Raw genomic sequence first — 23,236 nt, forward strand, 5'->3', positions numbered from 1 at the left:
GTCCGGGCGAAAGGGCTCGTGGGTGCCTCTGTGGCAACCCATGGATGCCGTCACCGGCCGGCAGAACTCTCCTTGGGGGAGAAGGAGGAGGAGGAGGAGGAACCCCTCGGAGCCGCGCGGCTGCATCTCGCCGGTGCCTGGAACGGCAGATCTGAGCCGCGGCGCGGCAGGCGGCCGGGTGGGGTCCTTTTCGAGCAGGCGCGCGCGCGCGCGCGGGGAGAAGGGGGAGGAGAAGCCTTCCTCAGCTTCTCCTCAGGAACTTCGCAGCGCTACCGGCAGGGGGGACGTGTCGAAGGAGGGGAAAGGGGACGCTCGCCTCCGCCTCTTCCTCAGCGGCTCTCGGGCAGCCGGAACCGCACGCGGCGGCGGCGGCTGCGACAAGGGAGCCCGGAACGGAGGGATGTGGGGCTTTGGGGGAGGCAGGCTCTTCGGCTTCTTCTCCGCTCCCGTCCTGGTGGCCGTGGTCTGTTGCGCCCAGAGGTAGGAACAGCGGCTTGCGGGGAGGAGGGAGGGGACGCGGCAAGGAAGGCTGCGCCTCGCTGAGGAAAAGAACTGACCAGAGCTTTCCTACAACCTCTGTCCCTTCCTCACTCCTCCTGCTTCGCTGTCTCCGTCTCCTTTCGACTTATTTTTCCTCGCCTTTTGTTGTCCCGGCCGGCCCATCCCATTACTTCACTTTCCTTATCCCTCTGCCATCTCTTCCGACTTCTCTGATGCCCTCGCTCATGTCCGCCTCTCCTGCCTCCCTGCCTGCTTTCCCTCAAACTCCTTCTTCCACAGTGTGAACGATCCTGGGAACATGTCCTTCGTGAAAGAAACTGTGGATAAATTGTTGAAAGGCTACGACATTCGCCTCAGACCGGATTTTGGAGGTGAGAGGCCCTGGTGAGGCTCCCCTAACCCTCCCTTAGGCGTTCTGGGTGTGAGTTAAATGGGTTGGGAGGTGGTGGGGGTTCTGCCAAGGAAGACAAAATCCCCCCAACCCCTGGGCGCCAGGCAACTGTATGTCAAAATGACGCCTCCGTCTGTTTTTTTTCATTAAGGCCCCCCAGTGAATGTTGGGATGAACATAGATATTGCCAGTATCGACAAGGTCTCTGAAGTCAACATGGTGAGTAGACCTCTATTTCCACCTGAAAATGGGAGTGTTGCCTCAAATGGATGGATTTTTATCAGATTTTGAATGTTGTCTTGGTAGTGGTATGCTTTTTATTATTTGTGGGGGCTGAAACAGATTGAACAAGGGGCCCTTTTCATAGAGAGATAAAGAGCTTTTAGCAAAACACCTCCACTGTATCTCCTTCAGTGGCTGGAAAGTTTGTGCATGGGTTTAAAGCAAACCAGGTCAATAGATAACCTGAGGTTTATTGGTCCCTTGACTGCAATCTAGTGTACTATTCCCTTGATAGTTTTAGATGCTGCATTTCCTGTGTTGAGACAGACCTTTTCTTGATTTGGGAAGTTATAATGCAGCAAAATCAAGTGACTGGCTTAGGTGTGCCATATGCAGATAGCTTTTGGATGGCAGCAGAGTGGACTGCATGCTGAATCTACTGAAGGGAATAGAGCCAGTTTTTAGAGTGCTGTCTCAGGTGCTGAAAAGGAACTTCAGTTGCCTAGATGCATCTGTCGTTTGCACTGTTAGTTGGGCTTGCAGATGTCATTACAGAGTTCTAGTGCTTGTATTGATGTGAAAGCTTTGCATAAAAAGCCACTCTCCCTTCTAATGAAGATTGCTAGCGTAACTTGGTTAGCAGTTTAATTGTACTTCACTTTTATTTTGTTATGCACATAAGCATATACACGTCTACTTCAAACCAAGTTGCAGTGATTTCAATAGGTCTTTAGCATTGGATAAGTTTTTTATCATTTATTTGAAACAAAAATTGTATTATAAGTTTTATTTTACTAACAAGGAACAATTTCCTCTGTGTCTCTGTGTAAGAGAAAATGGGATATGCATTAAAAACAATCTTAATTGCACTGTACACCCTTAAGGTACAACTTTAAATTGTTAATAGTGAGTCTATACTGGTTTAGAAAATAATATCACAATACATTTTACTTTGTTTACTTTGTTTAATTCTTATTTTATATACTCATTATATAAAATAAACTTCCCAGGACTGGAAATAATATAAGTAAAAATAAATGTTCTCTCTCCTTTACATGCACAATTTTCAAAAATAAATAGAATATTCAGAAATTTAAAATTCTTCAAGAAACATAATGCACAGTCTGTTATAAAACTGGATTAAATTATTTTTTTCTATTACTTAACATTTATATAAATAATATTTATAGTATTTGTTGTTGATAGACTCTGTGCTCCAAAAGTATACATTACATTTCAAAATTTGTCTGAAAACTTATAAAGGTATATTTTGTGGAAAGGAAACATGCTAAACATATCAGCCCATTATTGGTTATTAAGTAAAGCAAGGCAGGTGATTGTTGTACTATATGTATTTTTTAAGACCTTAAATGATTTATGACCTTAAGAGTCTGAAGTTTAATAACAAAGTTTAAATTTCTGTGTCTCCATGATTCTTAATGACCCATTACATGTAAATTAAAATAAGGCAGTTTTTTTCTTATTTAACTAACAGTGATTTTTAATAAGAGATGAAGCCATTGTTTTTCTGCCTGGAAAAGAAAACTACTTGTATTTTTTTTCTTTCTCAGTGAAGTTGCTAATCCTTAACCAAATTTATTTTAGAGTAGGGATCCTTTTAGATGGGATGGGATAAGCACTAGGAGTCAGAATCACTTAATTGTTCTTCCTGTCCCTCTAGTCATTATTCCTCTGCAAGAACTGCCTATGCCACTAATTTTAATGGAGTTATTTCTACTTAAATATGTATAAACAACAACCTAAAGTTCTAATAACTTGCCTATTTTATTTTATTCTGCAAAAAACATTAGTGTATATCTTAAGTTATATTTATTTAAAATATTGGGAAAGCACATATTGAAATAATCCAGTTCAGTGATATTGAAGTACATAAAACATTTTGCTACAATTCAATTTTTTAAAAAATATTTTATACTTTTAACTGATTTCATAGCAGAGAATAACACTATCTTAGCACACATTTTACTACTTTGTATTTATTATGATAATGTAACTCAGAAGTAAAAAAAAGGGAAAGAAAATAGTTAATAGTAGAAGTACTTAGATTTTCCTAACAACAACAAATCTTTCATGAAAAAGCTTTCCCAAAAGCCTTTACCACCTAGGTTCTGGTGATAGCTAGAAAAAGAATTAAAGCCTGCTGTGGAATTAGGTAAAAATTGATGTGTAGCAAAGTTAAATGTGATCTTCTGCTACTGACTCTTGTCTAAGTGCCACCAACCCTCTGATTAGTCTTATGAGATTTTGTGTCTCCTTTTCTTAGTCCCATTAGCAAATTTAAAAGGTGTTTTTTTTAAAAAAAAATCTAAATATAATACTATGAAACAGAAGATGAAAATACTGTACATTGTCACTCTATGGATAAATATACAGCTTTCATTAGATCAAGTTTCATTCTCTCTTAAGATATTTGATCCTTGATTCAAAGTTGTTTGCAAATTTACTGGCAAAGGAAAGACTAAGAATACATTATAACCAGCTCTGGCTAGTACACCAGCTGTGTTTCCTTTTAAAATGTATTATTTTGATTGGCTGCAATCAGTTATGTATTATCCATGTCCAGATTCAGCATGGAGGGACTGGCCCTGTAAAGGTAGCCTGACCTGAAATGTTAGAGGATCAAAAACAATGTAGCTTGAGTATTCTCTGAGGATGGCTGATAAAACGCATTTATTGCATACCACATAATCACTTACAATATATTAAGTGGGGTGGGGTTGGCTATCCTTTAGAATATTGTTTCTTACTTTAAAACACTTTTGTAAACTTATATAGCTTAAAGATTATAAGTTTCCTATTAGAGATCCTGATACAGTGTTGTCCATTGTGGGTTGTCAGGGTAAGTCAAATGGATAGAACTTTTCAACTGATATACCAATATTATGGAATATCTTCTTTTAAAAATGTGTCTGTTTTCTCATATATGTTCTGTTGCTGACTGACATGTACTGTATGACTATGTATGTATATTTGAGGGGAGCAGATGGTATAAGTTTTTCCCCCCACTGCTTCTTTGGAAAATGTATGTATGACTATGTATGTATATTTGAGGGGAGCAGATGGTTTAAGTTTTTCCCCCCACTGCTTCTTTGGAAAATGTATGTTCTGTTTTTTCTCTTACTTGCTCTAGAGTACTTATTCTTGATAGTTAGCATGCTGATTGAAGTGCCTGGGAATTTCAGTGGAAGACCATATCATGTCTATTCTTGGTTTACAAAGTTACACAATAAGAGCATTAAAAGAACTATCCTGAATCAGATTAAAGACCCTGAATGTTTCTAGCATGTTTCTGTTCCACCATGACCAACAAGATACCAATGTGCCAACAGAACCTGAATGAAATAGCACATTTTCACTCATGTTTTCCTGAAAGTGGTATCAAAATGATGGGGTCTGTTTCTGGAAGCAATATGTAAGTGTTCTGAATAGCAACTATTCATAGCCTTATATTTTGTAAAGTTGCTTAAACCCAAATATGCCTATGCTAGTTTATATGATTTAGATTTTCTAAGTTAAAGGCTACCTTGCAAGCCAACATGCTGTTGCTGTCATTCCACCAACTAGGAGGTATATATGGTGTACTGCCATAAATTGTTGCCTGGTATACTTTCCTAACTTGTCCCTAGAATATTTCCTATTGGATCATGAAATTTGTACTGAAACTTAGAATAAATATTTATTATATTGGCATTCTAACTTTTTTCAGGAGATCAGGGTAACATATAAGGGTAGCTTTCACGTTTAGCCCTACAATTTTGGCTTGTGAGGTAAGATGTACTATGACTCACCCAAAGAGTTTACATGGATGAGATCTTCTCAAGACTAGTCTTTGTCAGATGACTACTGTTCAATCACATTCGTTCATCAGAGATTCCTTGAATTTTGTAGGCACCTAATTCATTAAACTAGGCCACATAATAAATGGAAAATTTAAAATAAGCATCTAAAATAATGAATACAAACATGGTACAAGCACAGAGCGTATACTCTAACTAGTCTTCCATCAGCTTAATTGGTCTCTTGACAGCTAAAAATACTGATTGAAATTTCCAGTGCAAATGGATGTCTGCTTTATGTTAAGTAATTAAATTTATTGGCTCACTTCTCGGCCTAAAGTGATGGTCATATGACTATATTCAGAGCTTTTGAAGTGGTCAATTTAATATAGATCTGGAGAAATATTTGGAAAAATGAAGCAACATTTTCTTAAAATGTAGCCAAGGAAACACTAGCATAATTTTTAGCCTTTGAGCACAATTTGTAAGCTATGATGAGTGAAGTATGTGCCATTTGACAGAAATTGATGCCAGAGTTTTCAAGCTGTTTTAAAATTTGATTTTCAAAAAGTGCCAGTAATATTAGTGCTTTGCTGCAAAATATAGTAAAATTTGCAAAGAAAAATTTGCCCTTGCTAAATTTATATAAAATGTTGAGAGGAAGAAAAGCAGTATTTGTAAAGAGTAATTACTGTATTTCTGTGAAAACAAGACCAGGTCTTGTACAAACACACACACACACACACACATACACACCAAAGGACCCATTAGGGCTTATTTTCAGGGAATGTCCTTTTTTCAGTGGCTGCCCACCCACTCCATCCCTGTCTGGTTGTTCACAGTTGCAACTGCTGCACTTGTCCGTGCCACTCTCCTCCTTGCCTGAAGGCATGTTCCGCCAGCAGTGCTCTTGACTCCCAAAATCCTGTATGACATTGTGGCCTCAGGCAAGCAGATGGGGGAGGGAGCGGGCAGGCAGCTTCGGCAGTTGTGTGGCAGGTGGAAGGAGGTGGCAGGGGAGGCATGTGCTGCCCGGTCCTTTGGCTGCCTCTGCCTATCCACACTGCTCTCCTCCTCGCCTGAAGGCACATTCTTCTAACACTGCCCTTGCCTCCTGAGCGACTGCCTTGGGAAGCCCTGTAAGCTATTGTAGCCATGGGGAAGCAGATGGTGGGAGGGAATGGGCAAGTGGCTTTGGAGGGTATGTGGCAGGCAGAGAGAGGCAACACTGAAGGCTTGCATCACCCAGTCATTGCATAAGCCACAGGAGAGTTGGTGGAGGAGAAGGAGGCAATGGCTGCCACCGGGCAGGTGATCTGCAGGGTGAAACAGGGGCAGCTGGGACCAAAGAAAGCTCCTCCAACAGTGGACATGGCTGTTGTGCAACAGTAGTGGTGCCTTTCACCATCACTCCCCCCTGACTCTGAAATGGCAGAGGGGACTGGGTAAGGAGACTGAGACTTCCCTGCCTATCCTCCATAGTATGGCAGGCTGGGTCAGAAGGGGAGTGAAAGGGTAGAGGGGGGCAAGCAGTCGGGTCATTGAACAGGAGGTCACTGAGAAGGGAGTGGTCTGGCTGCGGGGGCCCTGAGATAAGCGGATGCGGGGTATGTGGGGCAGCTCCACTCTCCCTACCTGCCTTGCCTCAATTCATGGCGATGGCACTGGTGCAACATGCGCTCTCCTGCCCCATTATGGCAGCAAGCACCAGTCATGGGACGGAGTGGGTGGGCTCTTAACTAGGGCTTATTTTGGAGGTAGGGTTATATTAGGTGCATGCCAGAAAATCAGGCTAGGGCTTAATTCCTGGGTGGATCTTATTTGCAGGGAAACATGGTATGACTTTTATATATGCAGTGTAGCTGATGATTGGTGGTTAAATGGAATTATACATCTTTTTCATAAAACCAATATAGCTAATATAGCTTACAAGAGATTCTCGTACAACTGCTGTAAACTAGAGATGGATGACATGGCTAAAGCTTTGTGATTGTGATCCTAATCAAAAGGTTCACTTTGATTTGAAATCAGACCAATAGACATCAAATCCAGTATTCTTTCTTGATCTTTCCTTCATTATTTTGCATACAGCAAAAGTGGAAAGATTTAAACTCTTTTTGATGCAACTACTGCAACATTATCATTCACAGCATACTGAAGCTATAAATAAATAGATCAGGGACAGAGATTCAAGGAAACTCAGAGTTGGAAAGCAGTTTGTTCATATAAATAAGAATAAATAAAATAAATTCAAGAAGAAACTAGAATGGCTACACAAAGATCTCTCTGACAAACTGAAAGGCAAAAAGGACAAATACAAAAAATGGAAAGAGGGGCACATCATTAAGGCCGAATATCAACAGACAGAAAATGCAAAGATGAAGTCAGGAAAGCAAAGGATCAGAACAAACAAAGACTTGCAACAGAAATCAAGGATAATAACAAAAAGTTTATTCCAATATATTAACAAGAAAAAAGTCAGGAAACTGTAGGCCCACTAAAGAGAGAAGATGGCAAGGAAGTAACAGGCAACAGGGAGAAAGCAGAGCTGCTTAACTCATACTTTGAATCAGTTTTCAAACAAAAAGAAACTATAGCCTAACATACAAAAAAACCCCACTGCAAAAGACATGCTAGAAACAAAAAATTAAAATAAGCAAGAGAACACCTCTCTGACCTTGACAAATATAAATCACCGGGACCCGACAGATTACATCCCAGAGTTCTGAAAGAGCTGGCAGATGTTATCTTAGAACCAATGCACCACATCTTTCATAAATCCTGGAGCACCGGGGAAATACTTGAGGATTGGAAAAGGGCTGATGCGGTTACCATCTTCAAGAAAGAAAAAAAGAAAACATAGATCCAGGACACAACAGACCATCAGTTTAACATCAATACCTGGGAAGATCCTAGAAAAGATAATAAAAAACAGATCTGCGAACAACTAGAAGCAAACAAAGTCATAACCAGTAGCCAGCATGGGTTTGTTAAAAACAGATCATCCCAAACCAATCTTATTTCATTCTTTGATAAAGTGACTAAACTAGTAGACCAGCGAAATGCTATGGACATAGTATACAACCTACTTTAGACCACAACATCACCACCAGATGGATATACTGTATAGCTGGCTGACAAACCGTACTCAATGAGTAATCCTCAATGCCATTACATCCACATGGAGAGAAGTAAGCAGTGGGATACCACAAGCTTCCATCTTAGGCCCAGTGTTCTTCAATATCGTCATCAATGACTTAGATGAGGGAATTGAAGGGGAACTCATCAAATTTTCAGACAACACCAAACTGACAGGAGTAACCAACACTCCAGAAGACAAACTCAGGATCCAAAAAGATCTAGACAAACTTGAACAATGGGCCCAATCCAACAAAATGAGTTTCAGTGTGGAGAAAAGCAAACTTTTGCATTTAGGCAGGAAAAATCAAAGTTGCAAGTACAGATTGGGTGAGATCTGGCTTAAAAACAGTAACTGTGAGAGGGACCTTGGAGTCCTAGTGGACGATCACTTGAGTATGAGCCCGCAATGTGTAGCAGCAACCAGAAAAGCTAATACAACCCTGGGTTGTATAAACAGAGACATAGAATCAAAATCATGTAAGATATTAGTACTGCTTTATAAAACCCTAGTAAGACCACACCTGGAATACAGCAGCCAATTTTGGTCACAATATCACAAAAAAGATGTTGAGAGTTTGGAAAAAATTCAGAGAAGAGCAATTAAGATGATCAAAGGCCTGAAGACTAAAACATATGAAGAATGGCTGCAGGACATGGATTTGGCTGGTCTAAAGAAAAAAAGAAATAGGGGTGACATGATAACAATATTCCAGTATTTGAGGGGCTGCCACAAGGAAGAGGAGGTCACTTCAGTGGTGGGATTCAAATATGTGAACAACCAGTTCTCTGTGTGGATGCTGCTTCCAGAAGTCCATTCTGGGCCTGAGCAACAAAAAAAATTAGCTACTAGTTCTGCCGAAGTGGTGCGAACTGGCTGAATCTCAACACTGGGTCACTTTGTTCACCAGAGGGAAGAATGAGAAACAGTGATTGGAAATTGATCAAAGAGAGAAGCAACCTGGAATTAAGGAGAAACTTCCTGACAGTGAGGACAATCAACCAGTGGAATAGCTTGCCTCCAGAAATCGTGGGTGCTCAATCACTGGAGATTTTTAAGAAGGAACTAGACAATCACCTGTCTGAGATGATATAGGTTCTCCTGCTTTACCAGGTGGCTGGACTAGAAGACCTCCAGGGTCCCTTCCTACTCTACTCTACTCCACTCTATTCTGTTTTTCCCTCTGCTTGGGTAAATAAAATCTGTTCCAAATTATTCAGTGCCATGGATTGTGGTTTCATTTGAACTGTTAGGTATACTACAGCAACAATTTATGTGATTGTACCATCTACTGAATGTCAAAATGAATTAGTAAATTCAGGTTTATTTTGGAACTAGTAAAATACCTTTTGCACTAATGGCTGGGGAAGGACAATTTTTGAAATGGCTCACTTGACTCATATTTGGAAGTGAGGATAATCTGGCTGTGATATCTGTCACCCTATTGATCACCACAGTTGATTTGACTGATCTGGCTGGCTAAGAGAATGTTCTCTTCCTCTTATGTCACGTTTTTTTCATTCCTCTTGAAACTGTGTAGTCAGCAAAAGAGGACCACCATTTCAGAGAGAAAGACTGCATTGATCTTCAGTCAAGAGTATACAACTTGGGTTTGATTTCTTATAACTCCATGGATGTCTATGAAATTTTTCTTGGCAACAATATGGAAATGATTTATTACAGTCTTTTCAAGTTTCCACACACTTCCCTCCAAGGTACAAGTTGCCTTTGAAGTTATGACCAACATGAAAAAGGGAACTTATGACCCAGATCCAAAGTTCCAATGGTTGCCCTGCCCCTCTGTGCTGACATACTTCACTTTGCTGCTCAGCAACTGGGCACATTCACATGACCATGTTTTACAATGGTGTTGCTGAAATACAGCAGTTTTCCTGTTGTCAGTAAAACCCTTAGTGAACCATTGGTTTGCTTAATGAGTTTGGCATTTGCTTAATGACCACCTCAAAAATGTAAAATCAGGGTGGTCACAACTATAGCTAGAATTATGGTGAATGTTTGTCAAAAGTATTCTTTAAAATACAAGCCTGAAGTCACAAACTCCTCTGAAGGTTTCTTATGCATTGAAAATATATTAACTGATTGGTTGATGGTAATGATGCACATTTGGTTGGAAGTCCTGCTGGTGCAATATGTGCGTGTTACTCTTCTAGCTGGTTTTTTTTAATTATTCAGTTGCTTCCAAATCTTTGTGACCTGATGGATGTTATTTTGCAAAGATTATATTAGTAATTCCTTATTTATGTTCTTCTAAGATCATACTCCCCTTCATGGATTACTGCCTTGTCGTGGCGAAGGGGCTTGTGTAATTCAATGAAGCTATGAGCTATGCCGTGCAGGGCTACCCAAGACGGACAGGTCATAGCAGAGAGTTCTGACAAAACGTGATCCACTGGAGAAGGAAATGGCAACCCACTCCAGTATCTTTGCCATGAAAACCCTATGGACAGTACCAAAAGGCAAAACTATATGACACCGGAAGATGAGCCCCTCAGGTCGGAAGGCGTCCAATATGCTACTGGGGAAGAGCAGAGGGCTAGTACTAGTAGCGCCAGAAAGAATGAAGCGACTGGGCCAAAGCCGAAAGGACGCTCAGCTGTGGATGTGTCTGGTGGTGAAAGGAGAGTCCGATGCTGTAAAGATTTTTTCTCCATAGGAACCTGGAATGTAAGATCCATGAATCAAGGAAAGCTGGACGTGGTCAAACAAGAGATGACAAGACTGAACATCGACATCTTAGGTATCAGCGAACTAAAATGGACAGGAATGGGTGAATTTAATTCAGATGACCATCAGGTATACTACTGTGGGCAAGAATCCTTCAGAAGAAATGGAGTAGCCTTCATAGTCAATAAAAGAGTAGGAAAAGCAATACTGGGATACAATCCTCAAAATGACAGAATGATCTCAGTTCGAATCCAAGGCAAACCATTCAATATCACAGTAGTCCAAGTCTATGCCCCAACCACCAGTGCTGAAGAGGATGAAATTGACCAGTTCTATGAAGCACTACAGCACCTTATAGAACTAACACCAAAAAATGATGTTCTTATCATCATGGGGGATTGGAATGCTAAAGTAGGAAGCCAAAAGATAACTGGAATAACAGGCAAGTTTGGCCTTGGAGTGCAAAATGAAGCAGGGCACAGGCTGATAGAATTCTGTCAAGAGAATACGATGGTCATAGCAAACACTCTTTTCCAACAACCCAAGAGACGGCTCTACACATGGACATCACCAGATGGTCAACACAGAAATCAGATTGACTATATGCTCTACAGCCAAAGATGGAGAAGCTCTATACAGTCAGTAAAAACAAGACCAGGAGCTGACTGTGGCTCAGACCATGAGCTTCTCCTTGCAAAGTTTAGGCTTAAACTGAAGAAAGTAGGGAAAAGCACTAGGCCACTCAGGTATGAATTAAATCATATCCCTGTTGAATATACAGTAGAGGTGACAAATAGATTTAAGGAATTAGATCTGATAGACAGAGTGCCTGAAGAACTATGGACAGAGGTTCGCGACATTGTACAACAGGTAGCAACCAAAACCATCCCAAAGAAAAAGAAATGCAAGAAAGCAAAATGGCTGTCTGAGGAAGCTTTGCAAATAGCTGAGGAAAGGAGGGAAGCGAAAGGCAAGGGAGAAAAAGAAAGATACACCCAATTGAATGCAGAATTCCAGAGAATAGCTAGAAGAGATAAGAATGCCTTCTTAAATGAACAGTGCAAAGAAATAGAAGAAAACAATAGAATAGGGAGGACCAGAGATCTTTTCAAGAAAATTGGAGAAATGAAGGGAACGTTTAATGCAAAAATGGGCATGATAAAGGACCAAAATGGCAGGGACCTAACAGAGGCAGAAGAGATTAAGAAGAGGTGGCAAAATTACACAGAAGAACTATACAAGAATGTGCTTAACATCCCTGATAATCACAATGAGGTGGTCACTGACCTCGAGCCAGACATCCTAGAATGTGAAGTGAAGTGGGCCTTAGAAAAGCTGAGCAACAACAAAGCTAGTGGAAGTGACAGTATTCCAGCTGAGCTATTCAAAATCTTAAAAGACAATGCAGTAAAAGTGCTACACTCAATTTGCCAGCAAATTTGGAAAACTCAACAGTGGCCTCAGGATTGGAAAAGATCAGTTTACATTCCAATTCCAAAGAAAGGCAGTGCCAAAGAATGTTCAAACTATTGCACCATTGCACTCATTTCTCATGCTAGTAAAGTCATGCTTAAAATCCTACAAGCTAGACTTCAGCAATATGTGGATCGAGAACTACCAGAAGTACAGGCAGGATTTCGAAGAGGCAGAGGAACTAGAGATCAAATTGCCAACATACGCTGGATCATGGAGAAAGCTAGGGAGTTCCAGAAAAACATCTACTTCTGCTTCATTGACTATGCTAAAGCCTTTGATTGTGTGGATCATAACAAACTGTGGCAAGTTCTTAAAGAGATGGGAGTACCAGACCATCTTATTTGTCTCTTGAGAAACCTATATGCGGGTCAAGAAGCAACAGTGAGAACTGGACACGGAACCACTGATTGGTTCAAAATTGGGAAAGGAGTCCGGCAAGGCTGTATACTGTTGCCCTGCCTATTTAACTTATATGCAGAGCACATCATGAGAAAGGCAGGGCTAGATGAATCAAAAGTTGGAATTAAGATTGCCGGAAGAAATATCAACAACCTAAGATACGCAGATGATACCACTCTAATGGCAGAAAGTGAAGAAGAACTAAAGAGCCTCTTGTTGCAGGTGAAGAAGGAGAGTGCAAAAGTTGGGTTGAAACTTAACATTAAGAAAACCAAGATCATGGCATCTGGCCCTCTCAATTCCTGGCAAATAGATGGGGAAGAAATGGAGGTAGTGACAGATTTTATTTTCCTGGGCTCCAAGATCACTGCAGATGGGGACTGTAGCCAAGAAATTAAAAGACGCTTGCTCCTGGGGATGAAAGCCATGGCAAATCTAGACAGCACACTAAAAAGCAGAGCCATCACCCTGTCAACAAAAGTGCATATAGTCAAGGCTATGGTCTTCCCAGTTGCAATGTATGGCAGTGAAAGTTGGACCATAAGAAAGGCTGAGCGCCAAAGAATTGAAGCCTTTGAACTCTGGTGCTGGAGAAGACTCCTGCGAGTCCCTTGGACTGCAAGGCGATCAAACCGGTCAGTCCTAGAGGAGATCAACCCTGACTGCTCTTTAGAAGGCCAGATCCTGAAGCTTAAACTCAAGCACTTTGGCCACCTAATGAGAAGGAAGGACTCACTGGAGAAGAGCCTAATTCTGGGTAAGATTGAAGCCAATAGAAGAAGGGGACGACAGAGAATGAGGTGGCTGGATGGAGTCACTGAAGCAGTAGGCGTGAGCTTAAATGGACTCCAGAAGATGGTAGAGGACAGGAAGGCCTGGAGGAATGTTGTCCATAGGGTCGCGATGGGTCGGACACGACTTCGCAGCTAACAACAACAAAGATCATACTTGCATCATTAGTGACAGTCTCTATTCATCTTGTCATTCTTTTTTGATTGTCTTTCATTTTTCCAAGTATCATGTTTTTTTTCCAGGAACTCTTAATTTTGCAGTATGTATCCAAAACATTTAAGTTTTAGTTTCATTATTAACACTTTCAGTGAGCAATGTATTCCATTACTTCATTTGTGGCCCAATATATTTTGAACAAGTTTATCTAGCACCAGCTTTTTCTATTTATCACAATTTATTATTTTCACAATTGGAAACTCATGGTCTATATAACTTTGTTATCAGATGCCTTTGAATCTCAATGTTTTGTTTAGATCTGTCATAATCTTTGTCCCTAAAAAGTAGACAATTTTTTAATTTCATGGTTATAGTCATAATCCTTGTGAATCAATAACCTGTAATTGTAGTTTGAGCATGCTAGCATCCTTTCTGAATTTTTTATTCCCGTCTGTTCAATCATATCTGATTCTCAAAGACAGCCTGGAGAATTCTCAGCAAGGTTTTTTCCTCTAATTTTCAGAATTATTTTTCTTTGCCATTTACTTATTATACTCAGTTTCTTTTCAGTGTTGATTTAGATATAAATCCTTGTCACTTCTTCCCATTCTCTCATACTCAGTGCATAGTTGGGCAGTTTTTCCTCTGTCTCTGTTGCTTTTTTTTGCCTTTGTTTTGCTGTTTTGTACATGTCAGCAGATAATGATTTTGCTGCCTTTTTCATTTCAAGGTATTTTTATTTGCTTCTTCTTTAATGATGCCACAAATGTCAGTGCAATATGCTGCAGGTATTCTATCCAATCTAATGCAATAAATCTATACTTTCTCTGCATAATTATATGAAATATTGCTGAGATCATATCCTGTGGTCTGATTATTTTATTTACTTTTTTAGATAAAGTTGTAATTTTTCAAGCAGGGCTTTGTGAGCTGCAGTTATATGAGACAGTCTTGTTGCTGACTGAATAGAGCGTTCCATATTTGCATACAGTGTATAAATAATCAGTTTTATTTCAGTATTGTTTATCCTGTAATGTCCATGCATTGAACTGTCTTTCAGACTGTTGGAATAAAATATTTGCTATAAACACCCAATTTACCTGGCATACTCTATTAGTCTATCATATGATTCATTAGGCACACTGGAATTAAATGTCCCCTCTACATTATGCTGTTTTGCTTATAACTTTCATTTTTCACCCTCCTCTGTTTTGTTAGACTTTTTGGGGTGGGGAGGGAAAATATAGTGTCAGTGGGTTGTTGTCTGTTGCCATAGAAATGTGCACCTTCTGTTTTCTTTGTATCATTGATTAGCTATAATACAGGTAGTTCTTGACTTAACAACTGTAACTGAACCCAGAATTATGGTTGTAAGACATTGTAGTCATAAGTCAAGGCATCCACATGGCCAGAATTAATTTTCCAGATGTTTTCACAACAGTTGTTAACTGAATGCTGAAGTTAAGCAAATGCTGTGGCCATTAAGTAACCAACTTGCTTGTCAAGCAAACCCATTCATTTGAAAGAAAGATAAAAGTGTTATATGTCTTTGAAATTAAAAAAAAAGTGGGGGAAGGGAGAGAAAAGGATACAGCAGACCTGAATAAAGGTTATTGAATTTTCAGGCTAGTTTGTGAATTTATGCCAGGAAAGGAAAACTTAGCTTAAATGTGAATGAAGGGAATAAAACATTTATCAGAAGTGGATCAATTAAATCTGCTACATGTCAGAAGATAATGGAAGAACCACTGATCAATTTGGGTGGGGAGAGATCTGTGCAACATTCTAAAAACAAAGGCGGGGGACAAACATTTTTCAGTTAGATGACAAAAATAGAGGGGCAGGCATGACACAAAAAGGTATTTAAAAAGTGACTGGCGATAGATCCTCGAATAACTGGTGATTTTTAAAAAATATATATGCTTGGAGAGTTTTTTTTAAAATATCTGTTCATACACATGCACAGAAAAGGAATGAAGCCAAAGCATGATTGATCAGATTTTTTAAAAATGAAAGTTAGATAGAATTAATGAAGGATACAAGAATGATGAGAAGTTCTGAATGTGACACTGTTTGGTAGTGTCAAGAGTAGAAAGCATAAACTCAAATTCTGTATGAAAATATTCAAAATTAAATTGGTCAATGCATGGAAGAGAATGAAAACAACATAATAGGGTACCACAGAAGTATATGGGATTGCACCTTTTTAAATCAACTTTGTATCTTTGGTTTTTATGTTATTTATTCACATGGAGTTTTACATTTTATATTTGTCGGGGTTTTCACTTTATTGTTTCACCTCATTGTTGTGTGCTACCCAGAATCACTTTTGTTGAATAGGTAGTTGTATGACATAGATAGATAGATAGATAGATAGATAGATAGATAGATAGATAGATAGATAGATAGATGATAGATAGATAGATGGAAGATAGATAGGTAGGTAGATAGGTAGATAGATAGATTAATCAAGAGCAAGGTTGATTCATTACATATATAACACTGTGATGCTTGTTCCATCATTTGCCTCCTTCCTGCAGATATGACTGGCATGGTTATTTTTTTAAAAAAAAATCTGATTTCAATGCAAGAAAGAATACTAAAGTTTAGTCCTAAAGAAATGCAAAGTAAGACAAATTTGAAAAAAAAATCCAAATATAAGTTGAGAAATAAAGAAGGTAACTACTGTAATTACCAGAATGATGAAACTGGAAGTAACAAATGAAATCTGTTGGTGGATAAAATCAAGGTTGTGTTCTATATTTCTATAGGTATTAATCCAGGAATGTATGAGTTTGCAATCTCTCTTGACCAGCTAAAAATAAATCTAAGATTGATTATCTAACACAGTATGCTATATTTGCTCAATTTCCTTTTGAATAATAGTTAGATTTTTTATTAATGGCAGTTAACCATTTGTGGAGTATTAATGAGGGAATAACAAAACAAAAAGTTCAGGTACCATAAAAACTTCTTAGTAAACTTTGTTCAGTGACCCATTCTTTTATAGGCACTTTAATAAATTTAAATATATGCTTGTGTAGAAATAAGCTCTTGAAATTCTGCAGACTGCAAAGAGCTAAATATAAAAATGTTATGAAAGTCAATGAAGAAAATAGGGCTTTGAATGAACTGCGCAAAAGTTTATTTGGACAAAGCAGATTGTAAACTAAATCAGCAAACAGAAAATTTAGAACATCAGAAATAATTCATGATATTCACCAATTTGCCCATTTATATTTTAAGAAAAGTTAGAGAAATTTCTGTCAGAATAAAACAAAATAATATAACTGATTATTCATGTTTTGAGGACAAATTTTACTTACAATCCAAGGTTTTGATATGTGTAAAGAAAAAAAAGGTAGTCTTTGAAAAATATTGAAATAGACATCTAGAATATAAAAGAGAAGCAATTCATAGATAAAATTTAGAATGTTCTGGTATTTGTGAGCAAGAAGTACATTAAAAATTATAATACAACAAGACAATAAGAAAAGACAATAATAGTACCACATATAATATCAAAAGACCAAAACTAGATCAAATGAGCGCATGTTAACATAAATGTTATTTGACTGCAGGGGCAAAAACAAAATCTGAATTGGATTTGTGTGTTAATCTAGGAATTGTTCTCAACAACTGACAATTCAGAAACAATTTTTATCTTCATCATCCTCACTATCACCACCATGCCCATTTCTGTGCAATGTGTCACCTGCCTGTCTCTTTACTGAAAAAGAACTGATTTATCTCAGAAGGTGAAAAGGGTAAAGGCTGGAAATTATTTAAAGGTTTCTTTTCCAGAACAATGCCAGTCAGATCAAACTCTTCATAGCCAACATTTCATTTGCACCTTTAAAATATATGACATATTTCCTTTTGGGGAATCTGTTAAGACTCCTCACCTGAAATTCCTATCCATTAAAACTTTCACTTTACTAATCAGAAATAAAACTTTAGGTATGTACTTAGTTTTAAGTTCTTTAGATTATCATTGGTATCTCAGACCTTCCAGTTTTAATTTGTGCATTTTGTTTTATCTGCTAAATGTTTTATTGGAGGAGTTACCTAATCATGTCATGTAAAACACCTTCAAGACAAATAAATCTTATTTCATATATGTCATATTGAGCATCTATGGATATTGATAAGATGGAGATACTTTGCTCCATCAGTACCCTATTCTCATTTCCCTCAAATATATCCAATCTCACTTCTATCTCCAAACTGTTGTGGAAAAATTGATTCTTTTACTTAGAATACCAAAGTATATCAACCAAAGAAAGCTTTATTAGATGTTTCTTTACCAATGATCATTGGATCTTTTCCAAAGGATCAGATGCCAGTGTGTGAGTGAACTATCATTTATTATTTTTACACATGTGCAGTACCTGCAAACTAATGACTACAAGACTAGTTTATTTATCCATAATGGCACTGGGCCTATTTCCTAATAGTGCCAACTTTTATTTTTATACCACATGAGTGAATACCAGAGTGATTGTATTAAACTGACTAGTTTTCCTTCAATTTCTTTCATGTTCTAGATCAGGGACTCGGTTTTTATCCAATAGCATTCATTATTTTCTGTATCCCTCTTTCTCTGAAGCTTTGTCATACATGCATTCATACTTGCTGTCTATATTTGTGTTCATCTCCCCTCCTGGTGCTCTTTTTCCTAGTTTGCTTCTTAAAATTACTATGTCAGCTATAAACATGCACTCCAAAGAATCTAATCCAGTGTGATACATATACACTGAGGAAATTTTATTTTGAAGAGACAAATGCTCAAATACAAAAAGAAATGGAAAACAAATGCCAATACCCTTTGTAGCAGAAATGAAATTGGGGAGGGTGAATGTCAATGTCAATAGCAGCATGAGAAAGTAGAATATCAATAGAATAAAGGGAAGAATAAAAAATATGTCTTCTCCATATTAATCCCATGTAATTGAGATGCTCAGCTTGTGTTGGGGAAGGGGTTATTTTTTCTTGCATTTCTGTTATTCAAACCACTGTCAATCAGTAATATTATTCAGCTGAATAATACTCTAGATAGTTTAGCTTACGTAATGAAAGCCACAGCTTTTCTTCATTACTCATTTCCCTTCCCATCTACAACTGCTAGAGCCATGTAAAGAAAGTATATGAAAAGGCAGTTAAGATAGAATCTAAAAGTTCTAGTATATTCCAGCTTAAAAAAATCTTTCTAAAAGCCAAAAGCAAAAAATAATTTTTGTTCTGAAAAATATCCTAAGCAATTTTTTTTTAAAAAAATCATTTTATGATGAAGCTGCTTCAAAATATATTTACTTGTGGTTAACTTGGTAACCAAATGTACAATGTTTCTAAAAAGTAGATATTGAGGTTTTTGATGCATTGTAAGTGGTTCCTTCTATATCCTCTTTTCCTGGCACATCTGTCTAGTAGGCATTGCAAATTGCTTTCAGAATTACATAAGGGAGCTTAGGCTTCAAAATAGAAGTCAACAGCTTACATAAATAATGTTCTTATCCATTAACAAGATATTTGTTTTTCATCTTTACATTTTTAAAAAAGCTATAGTGCTTCATCTTGAAATTAGAAGACCCATTTTCACTCACTTGATTATCTTTTCTCTTTTCTCTGACAATAAAAGAAGAGTAAGTCATACTGTAGCATAGGTAGATGCCTGTCTTGACAAGAGTCCATATCAAAATAATGTTGACCACAAGCTAAAAATGAAACAGCAGTGTAATATACTAAAACGATTGGTACAGTTACTACATGAATGTCATATAATACCTTAATCAGACCTTAAACCTCAATTTGGATTTAAACAGACCTGGCTACTGTGTTCCATTTCTAAGCACTGTAATGAAGAATATTGTCAGACCTGAAGAGTGGGAACCTAGAGACCAGGTTCTGGAAAGTAAGGTTATATATTTTGTTATGATTGCTCTTGAGAAGAAATAAACAGAAGGCAATTCTATTTTCAAATATCTTCCAAAAAAGTTAAATTAGTGTTTCAGAAAGTTTACTTCTATTATTTCTTAGCATATTTCAATTGCAAGAAATGAAATTTCATTAAATCTTATAAAGGACTTTTTGATGGCATAAATTCCATGGTATCTGCCCTTTTTAAATCAGCTTGATGCATCTGAATTTTTTAAACAAACAGATCATCAGACAGGCTGTAGGAGCATAATTTTTGAATCTGCAAGGGACTGCACTTGTTGAAGAATGGGCTACTAATTCCATTTAATTTTAAATCATTCCATTTTACTTAAAACCATTCTCCCAATATCTTGTGTACTGAAGGGTTTATTTAAGAATTAAAATACTTTGCACTTGAAAACATGAAGATATATGCTATGGATTATGGGGGTTACAAATGGAATTCTCTTGGTGCAGTGTTCATGAAGAATCACTTGCAGAGCCTGCAAATGAAAGTGAAGTCAACTAAATTTTAAGTTTCTTTTGCATGAATGCAGTCATTATTGCATTATTGTATGCAGTTCACATGATCATGTCACAAGGGTCAGTGAATCCTCAAATTTCTTACACCTCTGGTGGAAAAAAAATGATGTCCATTCTTTCAAGTGCATTCTTTGGTGAGTCCCCTACCTATGGAATAAATGTTCATAATGGAAAGAATACATAATATAGTATTCTGACTATCTGATTTTGTGGAATGACTTAAATATTTTGATGAATGTAAAATGGACAGAAATACTTCTACAAAAATATAGCTATAATCAATATTGGAAAGTATTCCATATTTATAAGCAAGAGTTTCAGTTGATAGATGTATTTTATAACATTCACCCCATTGTTAGAAATTACACGTCTACTTCTTAAACTAATAAAATGTGCACTAGAATATATTATTTTTTTACTTTATGGAATATGTCCTAGACTCTTCTACTCATTCTATTGTTATATCAGATCACATTCCAGTTACTTTAACCTTTCCCTTTAAAAACTTTAAGCTAGCATGAGGAAGGCAATATTTTAATATTTCTTTGTTACAGGAGGAGAGTGCTTTAACTTATGTTAGAAAATTATCTTCCTAATTTTTAAAAAATAAATCATAACTCATATTCTGTTCAGAATGTATGGAATCTTATAAGACCATATGTAAGGTTATGTTATTGCTTATGTCAATAACAGAAAGTGAGAAAAATCTTAGGTATCAACAGCGTAAATTTAAGTGCAGGTTTGCAGTATATAGAATTTGTGTTTGCTAGTTAAGGGGATTTCCATGCTGAGAAGGTAGAATTTTCATTGAGCAGATTAAAAATAAAGGTCTGGTGAAAGACTTAGAAAGACCTAGAAAGTTGCTGACACATTGTCTGTAGCAGCAAAATCAGCAGAACTTAATTTCTTAAATAGTTACTGAAGATGTCCAAACTATATTTGATTCTGCTGCTTTTAATAATTAGTTTTCACTTTTTTACAAGTCGGTTTATGGTCTACATGAGAAGGAGAGTCTTATGCAAATAATTATTGCATAGTGTATAATAAATATTTTAATAATGGTAAATTCCCACCATCATTCTATGAGATATATAAGATTGATTTTAAAATCAGGTAGAGATCCTAAATTTTGTGCCAGTTATTTTTATTTTTTTATTTTTTTATTTTAATTCCATTTATATCCCGCCCTTCTCCGAAGACTCAGGGCGGCTTACAAGCTTAGCAGTAGCCTTCAATAAGTTATGGACTTATTGTAGTCATTAATGTGGATAAGATCTTTTTTGTAATAAGTTTATTGACATTTCATTACACATAATAAAACAAATACTAAACTAAAAGATTAGAGAAAGGTAGAAAGAAGTTTAAAAAGTAGAAGAGAGAGAATAAAAGAAAAGAGAAAGAACAAATAATAATAAATAAGTAGCTTTCATATTTCATATCCCGAAGCACAAGTTGATATTTATTTATTTATTTATTTGGTTTTATTGAATTTATATACCGCCCTTTCCCGTAGGACTCAGGGCGGTTTACAGGGTATATAAAACATCGATACAAAATTAAGAACAATTAAAAAAGATTAAATAAAATCCCTGAAAAAATATAAAACCCCAATTAAAACCCCAATTAAAACTCAGCCTGGGCCGGAAAGCTCGAAAAGCCAGGTCTTCAGGTCTTGGTGAAATGATCGAAGGTCGGGGGCAGTCCTAAGCTCCATGGGCAGCTGGTTCCAAAGGGCAGGCGCCCCCACAGAGAAGGCCCTCCCCCTGGGTGTTATCCACCGGCATTCTTTTACCGCCGGCACCCTGAGAAGGCCCTCCCTGTGGGAGCGCACAGGACGAAGGGAACCTGTGCAGGTGTTTCCTCAAATATCCTGGACCCAAGCCATTTAGGGCTTTATAGGACATCACCAGCACCTTGAATCACACCCAGAGGGCAACCGGAAGCCAGTGCAGCTCATGGAGCAGAGGAGTTACATGGGAGTAACGGGAAACCCCCATCACAACTCGCGCGGCTGCATTTTGCACCAGCTGAAGCCTCCGAGTGGTCCTCAAGGGCAGCCCCATCATCTTATTTTAAAATCACAAACAAAAAAACATCTTCCAATAACCTAACTCATATCTATACACAATCCAGAAAATTTCATCTTTTCAGTCTTGGTTCATCAAAAATTGAGATAGATGCTACATAAACATAAAACATATAATTTATCCCAGATCAAATAGACCAACTTTATAATCCTTCCTTTTATGCTTCACAATCTTGGCCTTTTATCCTTTACAGTGGTGTTACAGGATTTTATCCTTCATCAATCTCTGACTTTCCAAAAGATTCTTCAGATCCTTCTGCAAACTATTTGGTAAATCCAGAAAAGAAGCAGTGTTCCAGGATTTCTTCTCACAATTGCTCCTTGTCCAAGTCAATCATATTTCCATTTTAGCAATCATTTCAGTTTTATTATATCCCATACTTACAATTTCTATTATATCTGTGTCAAGTATAAGTTGCTTTTTAAATCTCTCTTAATATCTTCTAGAGCAGCAGTGTCAAAGTCACAATGTCACGTGACATGTCATGATATATTGCAAGTTTTTCCCCATTGCCGGCAATGGGGTAGGCGTGGTTTTGGCATGACACATCTGGCCCACAGGCCAGCAGTTTGACACCCCTGTTCTAGAGGTTTAACCATTGTACCCTTTATACTTTCTGTAATGGAATGTGGGAATGACCTTCGGGAAAGTGCACAAGACAGACTGTAGATTCTTTTCTTCTTCCTGTTTCTCCTTTGAGTCAACTTTTCCAGTCAGACATCCTTAATCACACAATATTAATAGAGATCTTCCAGGTTATTTGGGGTGCTTCCTTCACCAGCTAAATTTTCAGGTCATTGGCCAGCTTTTTTCCAAACTGATCATCTAAGACTAAATCATTGCATCTACTGCAAATTGCCTACAAATAATTTAAAGTGTGGAATATGTGCCCTTACTCTCCTTTGTCCCTGCTTACGATTCTGAATCTCTTTGATTCGCTGTGATTTGCTTCTCTGTATGGGATTCCCAAAGTGTCCTTTGAGCTTATGCAAGAAGTCTTGATAGTTGTCCAGCACTGGATCATTCCTCTCAATGAATGATATTGCCCATTTAGCTGCTGCTTCCTTCAGCAGGCTCTTCTCAAAGGTCAAATTGGTGCGATAAGTGATAAACTCTACCTGCCTACCTACCA

At 37.8% G+C, this 23,236-nt stretch overlaps 1 protein-coding gene across 2 annotated transcripts in view; it reads left to right on the plus strand.

The window, feature by feature from the left end:
• The window catches only part of GABRB3 (gamma-aminobutyric acid type A receptor subunit beta3), a gene marked incomplete at its 3' end in the record, with an annotated part of 371,697 nt that overhangs the window by 170,622 nt on the left and 177,839 nt on the right, over positions 1-23,236 (plus strand). Inside the window, exons 1-3 of one of the 2 annotated variants that reach the window (XM_083361516.1) lie at positions 341-480; positions 781-872; positions 1,044-1,111. In XM_083361516.1, coding sequence (XP_083217642.1) covers positions 401-480; positions 781-872; positions 1,044-1,111 — 240 coding nt within the window. In that variant the 5' untranslated portion in view covers positions 341-400. Of the gene's footprint in view, positions 1-340; positions 481-780; positions 873-1,043; positions 1,112-23,236 lie in introns of those variants that run through there. The other variant, XM_083361517.1, reaches the window with a different exon arrangement.

Source organism: Vipera ursinii, assembly GCF_947247035.1.
Source record: "Vipera ursinii genome assembly, chromosome: 4".
Classification (NCBI taxonomy): Eukaryota; Metazoa; Chordata; class Lepidosauria; order Squamata; family Viperidae; genus Vipera; species Vipera ursinii.